This window comes from Anopheles coustani, chromosome 3 (assembly GCF_943734705.1).
Source record: "Anopheles coustani chromosome 3, idAnoCousDA_361_x.2, whole genome shotgun sequence".
NCBI lineage: Eukaryota > Metazoa > Arthropoda > Insecta > Diptera > Culicidae > Anopheles > Anopheles coustani.
In genome coordinates this window covers 60,109,436-60,123,283 of record NC_071288.1, presented here as the reverse complement: position 1 = coordinate 60,123,283, position 13,848 = coordinate 60,109,436, and the positions used below count along the sequence as shown (strand labels likewise).

Genomic DNA, 13,848 nt, shown 5'->3' with positions numbered 1-13,848 from the left:
GGTTCATACTGAAAGAGCTTCTTCGATGACTGTAGGCGAACATTGACCTTACCATGTGTATAAAATAACGTTCTGTGCCATTTCCATCGAAACACATCCAACGGGACGCACTGGCATAGGAATGTGCAAAACAAAAAGCCACATCAAACAACGACTGAATATGATCGCATGACTAACATATTGCAAACTGTCAAGTGCTCGTTCATGTTTCCCATCACTCTCATCTCTACGTCCCGTGAGCGATGAAAGACATGCACGATGTTTGAGATTTTCACGCTCATTTAAAAAAACTCTTTTCAGTTCCGTGTGCAACGGCGAGGAGTCTGAGAAGGTCTAAGAAACGTGCTAATTTCAGTGTCGGGTCAAACGAACCGACAAAACGGTCCTCATTTTTTGCTCTCCTTTTTGCGCTCCCCATTTCCGTCGCTACGTTGGTCTGTTTAGTAAATAAGTCGACGATAAGAATTAACGACGGCCCTAATCAGATATTTGACCAAAACAGTCGTAAACATCCCGCAACCGGCGGCACAATTTCTATTCCAAATTTCCTCATCTTTTACACCCCCTCCCCTGTTCTGCAGCACATTTCGAGGCAAAATTACTTTTGCGAAAATGATTGCAAATGTTCGGAATGAAACCCTGACAAGATAGTTCATTGCTCATCGTTACGCTAGGCGTTTGAGAAGATTAATTTAGTCTCCAAACCGTTCGGGGACCACCGGCGGTAGGCATTCCGGTTACGAATAGTTTGTGATTAATTTTAAACAACTGCAAACTGGCATTCTAAAAGGCACATCGCCCAAGTAAGCCGGTCAAGCAAAAAGGAAAAGGAAAATCTGCCACCGGCTTTGCGCGCGTGATGACGTCGACCGGATGTCGGAATTGACCGTTTGTCTGGAAAAAATTCTCAACATTACACGCACAACCGGCTTCCCACCGGCGTTCAAGCGCAACTGGACGGAATATGGATGTGAGATTCTGTAACTGCATAAAAATATCATCCACGCCAAATTTGCTTCCATTTGCAATGGGGAAAATTATTGTTTACCACCACCATCAAAACAAACGGTACAGGCAATTGAAACGATTGAAATTCATGCCCTTCTGTTTTCTAATGTTGGGTTTTTTCGTAGTTCTCCCCTTGCTTTGTGCCGATCCAGCGAAAACATGATCTTTTGGGTGGTCGATAATCCCTTGATTTACACAAACTGCGTCTACAACTACGCGGAAATAGTGAGAACTATGGTAGAACATCACCGAGGTTTTCCACCTGTCTGCTGGTACGTTCAAACCAAAAACGGTCGGTGAATGTGGTCATGATCTTGCGTCTAAATGGGTTCAACACATGGTGCTCTTCGTGGTGCAAATACTTCTAAATATAATCGTTAGTTTGCCTTCCCTACAAAACCATATTTCTCGTTCATCGTGAACGCCTTTGACTGCTTGAAAGTGATGTCATCGTTTTAAGCTGAAAAACATATGACAAGCAGAACGAGTTGCAATTGGAGAAATGATTAGAGCACGACCAAGGGCAAAATTTTGCATAAACTCTGTCAGGAAAAGTGATCTGTCGAAACGATCGTCCCTCTCTTTACGCCATATGTGTTTCTGCAGCTTCATTCATTCTTGGCCGAGGCCTTGCTAAATGGAAAACCCAAATTTTACTGCAGAAACACGCGTAAACTACGACGAAAATAGAACTTTCCTCGCGTTTTGCGCTCGCCCGTTTGGGTTCGCGCAACGCACCACTTGGAATATGTAGAACGTGATATCATCGTGACCGTTCGACTTAAAAATTCGAAGAAGCGAATATTAGTAACACGGTTCGGTGGAAACTGAGACCATCATTTTCTATAAATCATTGCCCACATATTCCCACGCAGCTCTTGACATTGACCCAGAACCAACCACACGGAGGAAATGAAATTTTATTATCTTGCATTATAGTTTTAAATAAAACTACAATTTAGTAATCTTTTCCCAAATCTAAAGAAAAATCCCATTCTATCTCGATCCGAATCTCTTTCATCATGAGCAGCTTTTTACTATCACTCATCGTTCGTACGATGCATCATGTTTATTCCGAAGGGTCTAGATTTCATCTGCACCGCCCACCTATGTATTGACAGCCGTTGTCTGAATTGAGCTATTTTCTCACCAAAGTACATCCCCGAAATCTTAATAGATCATTGTTAGACCGACGCCATCAGGAAGTCACATTGAAGAAATAGGGCCATCAATTTCCCGCGTTAATTTTCTTTTTCGTTCCAAACACTACCAAAACGCGTCACAATGACGGTCGCAGGTAATGATTCATTTTTCCAGGCGTACAAGAGAAATGCACATTTTCCTTTGCCAGATGGCGACGTTTTCGTGATTGTACACATTTAATTCAATCTCAATTAAATTCGGCTTTCGACTACCAGAGTGAGTAAATCATGGGTGACGGCTTTTCCTGTGGGTATTGTCTGTCTTCGCTCCAAAAGGGAAAACTAATAGACCAAGGCTAAAATACGCCTCCCTTTGCTTCATGCGACGGTCCACTCTCTGCACGACCTTAATGTGCGCCGCAAACGGTCGCTTGCACTCCGAACGACGCATAAGAAGAAATGAAGCATAAATTTCAGAAGGAGGAAAATACGAAGATCTAGATAAAATGATGACGATTAATACAGTTTACACCTCGTATAAGATAATGGGGTGAAAAGTACAGATTTCTTCTTATCTTAATAACTGGGCCACTGTTTATTGCTGCTGATAGAGGTGTAAACGATAAACAGTAAACTTAAGATGGAAAATATTGTACGATTGTGCAAGTAGTTTTAAGCTTCCAATTGATTTTGTTTGTTTCTAATACACCACTCATAAATAAAATAGTAAGAATTACTTCGACCGTTTGACTAATGGTAGGTTTAAATGCTATTTCGCATAAATGAATAAAACCACTTTTCAAAGCCTTATTTCAACATTAGAATCATCGCCACTGCACCTTAAATAATTACAATATCACTTGCATACTTTGCATAATCGAATTCATTTGCTGTAGGTTGACTGGAAGGACAACCTTGAAGCCATTTTCCACAACTATATTTGTGATCGAAGGAGCGTCTTTTAGTGCGTTGGCAGTTGCCAGCAGCTGTAGGTGGCAGTATCTTTTGACGAATATTTGCATTTAATAACCACTACCGGCTAGAAAATATTTACCTCTGCACGCCAACACCACTGAGATGACCGTTTCCACTCAATGGAAGTTGTAGACCTTGAGATTCATTATGACGCTTAACAAAGGCTGAAGATTTCGAGAAAAAAATCGAATATGCCTCAACGATCAACGAATTCTCTCTACACGCATAGGAATGTTGTTTATTCAAGGCTACAGCAACATTGACCATGCCAACCGACCCTAAACAAACTGTTTGAAGGTAAAAATTTAGTTAGCTTTGAATGAAAAATAAATTATAATCTTTTTGTGTTCTATTACCCAGCTAGAGCTTTTCTTCAAATGCTAAATATAACGAATTAGGTACCTCTATCGACATACTCGACATTGATGAGATTGTTGTCACTAGCGTATTCACACGTTTGTGGGTCATTGTGATCTTGTTATGTGCAGAGCTCCAACAGCAGAAAAAACTTACTGAACCTAATGAAATTTCTCCGCAGTTCCAATCTCAGCCATCCAGTCCAGTCTCACCGGCAAGCGCAGTCGAGCGCGGAAAGAAAGCGACAAATTTTCCACATCATTTGATCGAACCGCTACAATGTATACCATATTTTGTGCACAAGCAAACTAAAGGAACCTCTAGCAACACGCTGGCTTGTGCTTAAAGTATTTTTTCCCGCGACTTAGTTTTTTTTCACACACCTTAGCATTGACATACACTCGAGAAGTTGGTTGATCTCATGCGCCTTATACTCAATAGAGAAATGATCACCACGAAAGATTATTTAGGTATAAAATAAACGAAACATGTCTACGTCATACGTATTTTAAAGATATTTTGTCTTTCATTTCCTATCAAGTGAATAGATAGTTAATAATTAACTTTTCAGGTCGCTATGCTGAGTTTAAATTAATTTCAGTTTTCCGGATTGTACCGACAATATAATGATTCATCGCTTTTCATGCTAGCATATTGGAAGAAGAATTAAGTACAAGTACATGGTCTGTTTTGTACATAAACTGAACTTACCCTGTGATTTATGTCTAGCACATCCTCCGTACTTACATCACTGTACATGTCTTCGGCTGTATCACAGTTAGAACTTCTGCCCGACGAGTTGAAGCTCGACGATCTGTAAAGATGACTGTAAAAATTAGATAAAAACATTTAATTTTTATGCACGAGCATTTTAAATTTAACTTCAAAACACACGTTTTGTTGTATATATCGCGAACAGCTAACATCTTCCCTCTATGCATCTTGTGCGAGCGCAATGTGGTTGTAGGTATCTTGAACAACATGAAACATGGTTGTATTTATCTTATTGAAAGCCTGCTATAAATCTTTTTATAGCAGTTTCGAAGCGCACAATAATTTAGAATAGTTGTTGAATTTAAATTTCTGACATGTTTTAAAAACATTTTTTACCAGCAATACTTGGTCAATTCACAAGTTTCTTATTCCTAACTGAAGGTTAAATAAGAATTTGAATGTTACCTTATTCAATTTCCACGGTGTAACGTCAAATAAAGCATTGCAATTCTATTCTATTATGTATAAAAAAATAATTTTTTCATTCAATGCACATTTGAATACTGTGGTTTCAGCTTTATACATTGTTCATTTATGTAAACACGAATCAAGATTGAACCTTAAAGAGCTGTCGTTCAATCTATTAAAAAGCAAACTTATTCAATTTGGTTAATTCAAATCAGTAACATAGCTATGATTAAGGTAACATAAACCAATTAAACTTGAGATCCAAATTTCATAGCACTTGCCAAACCGTCACTTAGGTCAATGAACCTACAAACAACGTGTTCGGGCTCCAAAAACCCTAGTGATGATTACATGCATTTTTATAGAGCATTAGTTGCGATGCCACACGTGCCTATTCTCATACATAATAACTCGATTTGAAATACTAAACTTATTTCAAACACAACGGCGATGCTATTCTCTAATCGAAATCCAGCATATCATAAACATCGTTCAGGAGATCGTTATACTTTCGCTAATCAATAGTATGCAGTTCGATTCCATGTGTCAGCATTTTTTCTAAACTGAAAGTTAATTTGTCACACATTCACTTGCTGGAAGGTTAAAAAAAACAGCTTCGAAAACAAAAAAACAGCTTTCAACCTAGTATTTTTTTCATGGATATCTCAAGGTTAAGATTGGTATACAACTGCACACACAAATGTGCCACCGTGCCTTATAGTCATAGTGGTTTCTCTTGTTCTTCGGCTCGTAAGTATTCATATGCTAGAATACTCACTTTGCTAAGGCATTGGATCCTAGCTGTCGTTTGCCGGAACTGCTAAAACGAAATGAAAAAGAAAAGCACACAATGTGACGCATTAGTAAAAATAAGGGTAAGCAGCAAAGTTATATGTATCGCTTTTTGTACAACACACCGTTACCATGTCCTTCAGCTAATGCTATTGGATAAAAATTACCGAACAGGTTACACATGACAGTAAGTCAGCCTTGGCCAATCTAAACACAAATCCATCCACCTTCCTCCATACTAACATGAGCTACTTATTTTGACGTCAAACAAAATGGAAATTAACTATCACTGTTACAAATTTTCGAACCGCTTCTTCCGACGCGCGCATAATTGTTTTAGAAACCAAACATTAATACGATTTTTGGTACAAAAAATTCTGACGAAAACACCATTATATGAGGTTTTTTATGCAGTCCAACAACCTTTCGCTGTAATAAAATGTGAAAAATGAAACGAATGTGAAATTTGGCATAAAACATCTGAAGCATTACAAAACTGTGTTTTTTTATCGGACCGGCGCTTAAGATTGTAGCTTTTTCTTTTAAAATGGTGATTCCGCATCAGCTACACTAGTGATGTCAAACTCGTTTGACCTCACGGGCGACATTTCGCCCCAAAATAGGTTCGCGGGCCAAAACGTAAAATTGATTGGATTGATGAAAATATGTTCTTATCAATGTGGTTTGATCCAAACAGTCAATCGTGTTTAACGCCTTCAAAAATTTTAAATATTATATTAATTTTTATAAAATTTACAATTTTCAGTAAAAGATAAATTTTCTTTAACACTATTATGCATTTTGGTAAAGATTAAAAAAAAGTAAATGTGCATTATTACTACACCTAACTTATTGCTCCACATCTGTTATTTTAATAAGAATGCTCTTGTAGCTCATGACGTTTGTTTTGTGTGAACACTATTTATTCTCTTGTCTCGAAAATTTGTGTTAAATCTTTGCTCTTGTCAACCGCAATATATCGGCGTGATGTGGATCAAACTTGTATATCACTTTCTTAAAGAAATTTTTGAAATTGACGTTCGTTCAGTTCTCTTGCAATTCATTCAATTCAAAAAACAACATTTTGCTACTCAAACAATAGCCTATACTCAAAGATCCAAACTTTTGATGTATTGCTTCAAAGGGGACGCGGGCCGGATCCGATGTGCTTGCGGGCCGCATGTGGCCCGCGGGCCGTATGTTTGACATCCCTGAGCTACACCTTACTTATCAAATGATATACTTTTTGATGGAATAGCAATAAATACTTGCAAGTGACGTTAGCATATCAACCAAACGACTTTTCACCTCATTAATGGAATTTGATAAGAAACGCGGCATGGGAGATTTTCAAAGAAAAGATAAGGTAGTTTAAAAATTATTGCCACAATCACAATAAAGAAACTTGAAAAATTATATCGAATTGAAACAATGTATTAAACGCTTAAACTACTAAAATTAACTAAACAAAACCTAAGTTCAACATTGCTTCAAAGATTGGACGATAAATGTAAGGTTTCCATGATAACTGTTTTCGCTCATATCTTGCATCACAATCATGCGTTTGAGCCGACCAATGCCGCGTGTCACGTTCTCAAAGGAGAGATGACTGTGCGTGCCCAGTAGGAAAAGCGCTGTAAACATGTTGTTACGATAACATTCTCTTGTCTACTACATGCGCCTTCCCGTGCAGTGCGGTGTATGTAACAAACACGTAAATGCCGGTAGATGGTTGTCGAATTACGAAACAAACCTGTCCGTCATCCAAAGATAAAAAGTACCGTTCGATTTTAGGTTCACCAACCAGTTGGAGACATTTACTCACGTACAAACGAAATACGGATCAATCTAAGACGAACTAAATTATACCAGTTGCCATTTTCCAACTTGCGCTCATAATTATTTTAGGGCTAAAGTTGTTTGTAAGCTACAGTTTTTGAGCTGTATGTATCGCCCTCATCTTATACTGTTCACGCTATCTTTTTGCTTTAAGTGAGTAAAACCTATCTCAAGATCAAACACATAGAACGTCAATTAAACACAAAGGCATATCCGACGCAGGTTCTTCTTCTTCTTGGCGTAACGACCTTTTGGTCATGCCTGCCCCCGTTAAGGGCTTACGAGACTTGTTTCCCTGTTGTACGTGGATAGTCAGTCCTCTCGTACAGAGGAGGGTCCGGTCTCGGTTGGGATTCGAACCCACGCCGTCGAGGTGGTGAGCCCCGGCGCTCATGGGCCGATTTTTTAGCCGGGGCTACCGCTCGGCTGTCGCGGACCCCCAAGTCAACATACGAGGATGTTACTAACAAATGTGGTTCGTGGACCTGCACACGGTAGGAATGCCGGTACAGCTGATTGGAACTGCTAGAAAAAGGATGGCAGTACTGGAATTGCTTTCGTTGCCATGGCGACGTGTGTCAGCAGCTTAAGAAATCCTACAAGCTGTACTCAAAATGAGAGCATATGTGGTGCTATTGAACTTAATTAGTTTACTGTATCGGATGGAAAATTGACGCCAATGTTGAATGAAGGATCCAATCAACACACCGACCATGACCGGGTCACGCTGCTTCAGGGAGGATGAGGCGGTTTCCCACAATTACACTTAATCGGATTGACTGGCATCCATGCTCCAACCAACCATCAGCGACTAGCGGGCACCTTTCGAACGAACAGTTTCGTCATCAGGTCGGTTAAGTCAAAAGGCAAATGGACAACAATAGCACGTTGCAGCCGTACATCCAAGCGTGGATCACTCAAGCCCACTCTAACCTGGCGAGGCATTCATAGTCTAGGGTCGTTCGGTTAGGATTCATCGAAAGCAATCGAAAGCGTTGCCCGTTACCGGCTAAGCAGAAGTGCCAAAAGTCCAATTATAAAGGCACTAGTAAGCGGATTAGACTAAAGACAGGGATAGCACATAGCCCTACAGTTGGAGTATCATGAACGAGACAAAACAATAACATATGCATAATCTGCTTTATACAACTACCCCACACATCGTTACATCCCACCACAAATAATTTGAAGCCATGGATGCGTAACGTCCAGATAGAACACAACAGCACGCAATTTTCGGGGGGAAGGTATCGGTTAATACAAACTTTCTAGCATTGTTATACACCATCAATTTATACAGGTTATCCATAGTGCGTGCTTCTGCTTGGGGTACGTTACTCGCGGGCGAAGTTTGTTAGAGGGTAGGGAGTAGACTTGCTGGCATACGACGCCTTCGTCCCCTAGCATGGGAGTGCTCGTGATCTAGTAACACCAATGCGAACTCACTCCAATGCTCGAAATGCACTGCACTATAACGTAATATTTGGTCAACGTAGTACATATGGATGGTGATGTGTCGCTGCATCCAACACGCTACTTCTCGGTCTGTACAGACTCATACATCGAAAATGATGGGATGATTATCTACACTTTCGTTCTGCTTTTGCCAAAGATTGTGTTGTCGGGTTTATCAACGAACACTTGTACACTAAAACGCACACTCTAATGTGAACATGTGACACGGAGACCGATATCTGTACATTTACGTGCACGCCTAGCCGGTGTATGGTCGGGAGGCCACTACTAAATCAACGACGACTACACAACTGTGATGAGTTTCCACGGGGGACTTCATCTAAGATTCACTTCTTCACCTTCCAGTGGAACCAATTCCCAGTTGATTGCTACCACTACCAGATCGAAACATTATTCAGGGCTAAGTCGATAATACAGCGGTACTTCTACACTTCGGTTTTGAACCACGAATATCTGCAGATCTTCAACGCCAGATTTCGGATTTAACCCAACATCCAACTCCAGATCACATTCAATGCCACGCCTGTGTGCCGGATGATATCATCGAGCACAGGGGAAAGCGCTTTGCTTTTTGCACCAACCGAAGTCAACCGTCCCGTGTTCAGCAGTGACAGTACAGTTAATGGTGTTACTGACACCGATCCGCCACCGCAAGACAACGTCAACCAGGTGTGCTGTTGTACTGTACGCAAATATGACTCGCGGAACCGCGGACCGAGATTTCGCCCTACACGCTACTAACTCCGCTACGCCGGTGCTTGTGGATAGTATGACCATACGATGACAACTGGTCTGCTGCCGCGGCCGTGTGGTGTGCGCCAGCAGCGAAATCCTCGACGATACGGCCGGCACCAGTTGGGCTTTGGCAGTGCACGACACGCAGGCGGCGATGCTTTTTTACATGTTTTTTATGTTTTTGTTTTGTTCATTTGAGTTGTGCCTAGCCGCGAGGGAGATATCGTCGTGTAACGCGCTTTATTGGATATCGCGTAAAACCCTCGACGGGCGTCGCCGGTAGGACTGTTTCTGTGGCACGCGGCCATTATGTACGTGTGTGGCAAATGGATTTATACATTCTACTCTTTTTTCTAAAATTTACCATCTGCTCTTTCACTCTTTCACACGTGTTCGGAGTAAAGTGTTTGTCGAAAACAAAGGACGTTTGGATAACGGTTCGGATGGTACTGTAATAGTACAACATTCTATAAAATGCTGCTGAATTACATTACAACCACTGTTACCAACTCAACCAGCATTGCCTTTTATCGACTGTCCCTGTTTAGACAGATTCATTAAACAAATGTTTAAAAAATCAGCTACTTCATTACAAAACTAACTCATAATCCCCTAAGGAAAATCCCAAAGCCCTAATAGCGCTTCGGAGGACGATAAAATCCATTCGCACCATTGATTGCTCTGCCCATTCAAAAAATTATGAACAGGCAGGTAAAACGAAACGTGTGCCTCGCGTGCCGTCCAACTGCTATTCGTCACCAGGTTGAGAGTACGTACACGAAGCAGGTTTGTGCACTCAAACCAGTTCCTTCACTTGGCCAAACATGCGACAACATATTTACACACACTCGTGAACGTTTGTCAACGAAAAATGCACCTGAAGGTATGATGAATGTGGAATGGAAAATATGTTAATTTATTACTGTGCGAGATGTGCAGAGAAATGCAACGTAGTATGTTGGAATGCAAACATACTAATGAAAATAAACATGTTAAAAAAAAGCAAAAAAAATTAACCACCATTCATAGATAATCTTTGATGAAAAAATCATAAAATGTTCCACTGTTTTGCACATTCGCAAGACACTTTCGCTTCTGCGTCACCATTTTTCTTAACAATCTCCACGGCAACATTTCCCATTGTCGCTTTCTCTGATTGCACGCAACTTAAGTAGAAGCTACAGGCTTTGTTTTCCCTGCTCTAGATCGATGACAACCGCGACATTGAACAAGAAAATGGTTTGCTCAAAAACACGCGATGGAACTGCGGGGATAGAAAGACCAAGGTAAAAATGATCCTGGTCGAAGAAAACTAAAATGAATTGAAATGAAATCTAGGGCTGTTGGACCGGATATGTGACACTTCAGTGCATACTGAAAGGAAATACAGTATACTTTGCGTTTACTATGGATAATTGCTGCAAAATTATGGGTATCTACATGTTGACGCTTCTTAAACTATACTAAACTAAGTAAAACCCATACTTACTGCCTCATTGATCCCCAGCGTCTGTTCGGTAAATTTTCATTATGACTGAAAAGAAGAACAGAAAATTTACTCAGTAGCTGTAAAATAAAGGACAAGCATGTTTAATGAATCAAATAAAATTTCTACAGACTCGACGGGATTTTGAAACCAACGGCTACCATAAATTATGGAAAAATTAAATCTAACAAAATTGCATACCTTTTCGGAGCACCACGTAAACTAGTGCGACTCCATGAATGTCGTGTGATTCCGCCGGTGTTGTTGTTGGGATTGCTTGCGTTGCTGCCATTGCTTTCACTACGTTAAGTTGTTGACAATTGTTTTACCGCAAGGAACAGGAACAAAGCACAAATACATAATTAGAATACTACAACAAAACGCTACGGATGCTGAAGTTAAAGAAATTCGAACATGATTTGTCAGTTGCATATAGTTTAGGCGTATGGATTGCATACATCACGGATCCCGTGCCAGATCAGAAACCTTTCGAAACTCGACAGACAAACGTGATTGTAATAAGAACTAAACAAAGTACTTCAAGAACATAGAGCTGAAGTGCTAATGTATCTATCGTAGAAGTAGACTAAAATAAACTAGCCCTACCATAAACGGAAGTTATAATACCTGAGCCAATACTACCTACCCAATTGTGGTTGAATTCAAATGTGGCGCTAATTCCAGGTCTACACCACCGGCTTCGGAAATAGAGATATCATTGTCGCCGTAACATTCGAACGATTCGCCATCTGATAACGAGGAACATTGCGATTTTGGTGCATCTGTAAAAAGAAACAAACGTAAGACAGTGTGTTAAAAAGGCTACTTTATTTTATATATGTTTGATGATTTAAAAGATGTTTTAACATGTACAAAGAGTGCACAAATATTCCGCATGATATTGTCGAAATTAAAAAAATTAAAGCTATTGGTAGCAAAAATTGATTCGAGTTAAGTAACCAATGTTAGATAATGGCACCTACAATTAATTCTGTTCGATTTTTCAAAATCAAAAATCAAATCGGAAAAACTGAGACCACTGATTCGGCAAATCGGTCAAACTAGAAAGCGTTGCAAAGCGGGACAGCGTCAATTTTCGATTGAACGATAACTTTTCTTTTCTCTCTTCTGAGTATCGTTTTTCGGACTAAGTCGCATGCTTGTCGCTGGTGCTGTTTGTGTCATGATTTTGCCTTTGAAAGTAGGATTAGGAAAAAAAACTTGATATCAATGAATCATAGTGTATTTGAGGTTCCAACTTACGATACTACATAAACATACCTATATCCAAAAAGGAGATCATTTGAAATAAGCACCGCGGTACTTTTGACGAAAAGGACAAGATACAATGGGTACATCCACGGAAACATGAAGCTGTAATATGAGCCAACGCATGAAAGTGATGACTTACTTTTCACGTGGAACTCTCTCTTTCATTGAAGCAAGCTCTCGCACATCGGAGCGCAGAAAGAAAACCTGAAGATATTTTACAGAAAAGGTGGGAAAATGAAAACAAACAGAGCACATGCATACGCACGATAGCCTTTGGTCTGTAAGCATGCACCTCGTCTGTTTCGTGTATTCACCCAATGCGGCAGCGAATATTGGCACCGCGGAGAAAAACAAATTTATGGAAAGTGAAATTGAAAACCAACCCATATTTTTCCGACCGTGAAAATGTGAAGGTAATTGATACAATCAAAATGTATGCATAGACAGGTGTTGGTGGAGCAGTTTTTCATTGATGAAATTTCAAGATTTCCATTGATAATCGGAACTGACAATTTAACATATTTTACATCGGGAGAGTTTTCGTGAAACAAGTGATGCCACAAACATTTTATTGAAAAGCTTACCTGTACTAGGTGGGCTTGATGGTACTGGACTCGAGTCTACCGAATCCGTCGTAATGAGAAACGAAGGATGTTGTGTTTTGGAACTTTTCGAAGGAGATGGAGCCATCATCCCGGAGGGTAAATCTGAAACGAAATAAAGAAGTATTTAGTTCATAACAGAATTGTGATTTCACTACATTTGTCGTCTGTGTTGGTTTGTATTACAGATGGAAAACGAATTGAAATGCAAATAACATCAGGTGAAACATATCTATGCACATGAGCATCGTGATGTGTCTCTTAAGAAAGATGTAGCGTTGAGCAATTTCTAATATAGACGATAATGCTCTATCGTCTCTCCAAAACAAAAAGAATTTTTCTCACCTAAAAAATGTTTCGGTGAAAAAAATGCGATTTAACTATAAAAATCGTTACTCACATAAATGTATATTATAGTTGCTTAATAAATAACCATCTTAGCACAAGATAATGTGATTTTGTACCATTTTCTAGTATTTCACTTCAACTTGTTTGTGTATTATCGGTTTAGAAGAATACTATCCATTTAACTCCGAAATATCTTACGAATTCGTGTGGTGTGAATCAAGCACCTAAACCTAACTATAATTTACGATATATAAAATAAAAACAAAAACGAACCGATGATGTTTGAGCCAAAGAAAAGTGAATTATTTTATTTTAGTTCTATATATCGTTGCCCACCGGTTTCTCGCATTTTACAATGCTCTTGCATTCAAACAGAACAACAAACTACTGTTCATTCCGAAAAAATAACAAGCGTCACATGCAACGAAGAATGGAGCAACTTGTAAATAAAATGTCTCTCCCAATAACAACCTCTTTGTTACGTGTTTTTCAGTTTAGTTTGAATGGCCAGGTCGTATTACTTGCTTCTTCAATATTCTTGCTTGCCTTGCTCGATTACTCAGTGCCTGTTACTGAGCCTGGTAACCGCCCTACCTAGCACATTTATTATTTATACTTATAACAGAGACATAGG

At 39.6% G+C, this 13,848-nt stretch overlaps 1 protein-coding gene across 12 annotated transcripts in view; it reads right to left on the bottom strand.

The window, feature by feature from the left end:
- Positions 1-13,848, bottom strand: part of LOC131266843 (rab11 family-interacting protein 4B) — a 57,905-nt gene that overhangs the window by 26,932 nt on the left and 17,125 nt on the right. For 4 of the 12 annotated variants that reach the window (XM_058269626.1, XM_058270189.1, XM_058269707.1 and 1 more), the window contains exons 3-8: positions 12,849-12,971; positions 11,639-11,774; positions 11,194-11,292; positions 10,996-11,040; positions 5,443-5,484; positions 4,194-4,308 (exon numbers count right to left, since the gene is read on the bottom strand). In XM_058269626.1, the coding sequence (XP_058125609.1) occupies positions 4,194-4,308; positions 5,443-5,484; positions 10,996-11,040; positions 11,194-11,292; positions 11,639-11,774; positions 12,849-12,957 (546 nt within the window). In that variant the 5' untranslated portion in view covers positions 12,958-12,971. The remainder of the gene's footprint in view (positions 1-4,193; positions 4,309-5,442; positions 5,485-10,995; positions 11,041-11,193; positions 11,293-11,638; positions 11,775-12,848; positions 12,972-13,848) is intronic. The other 8 variants (XM_058269872.1, XM_058270268.1, XM_058270112.1 and 5 more) reach the window with 7 other exon arrangements.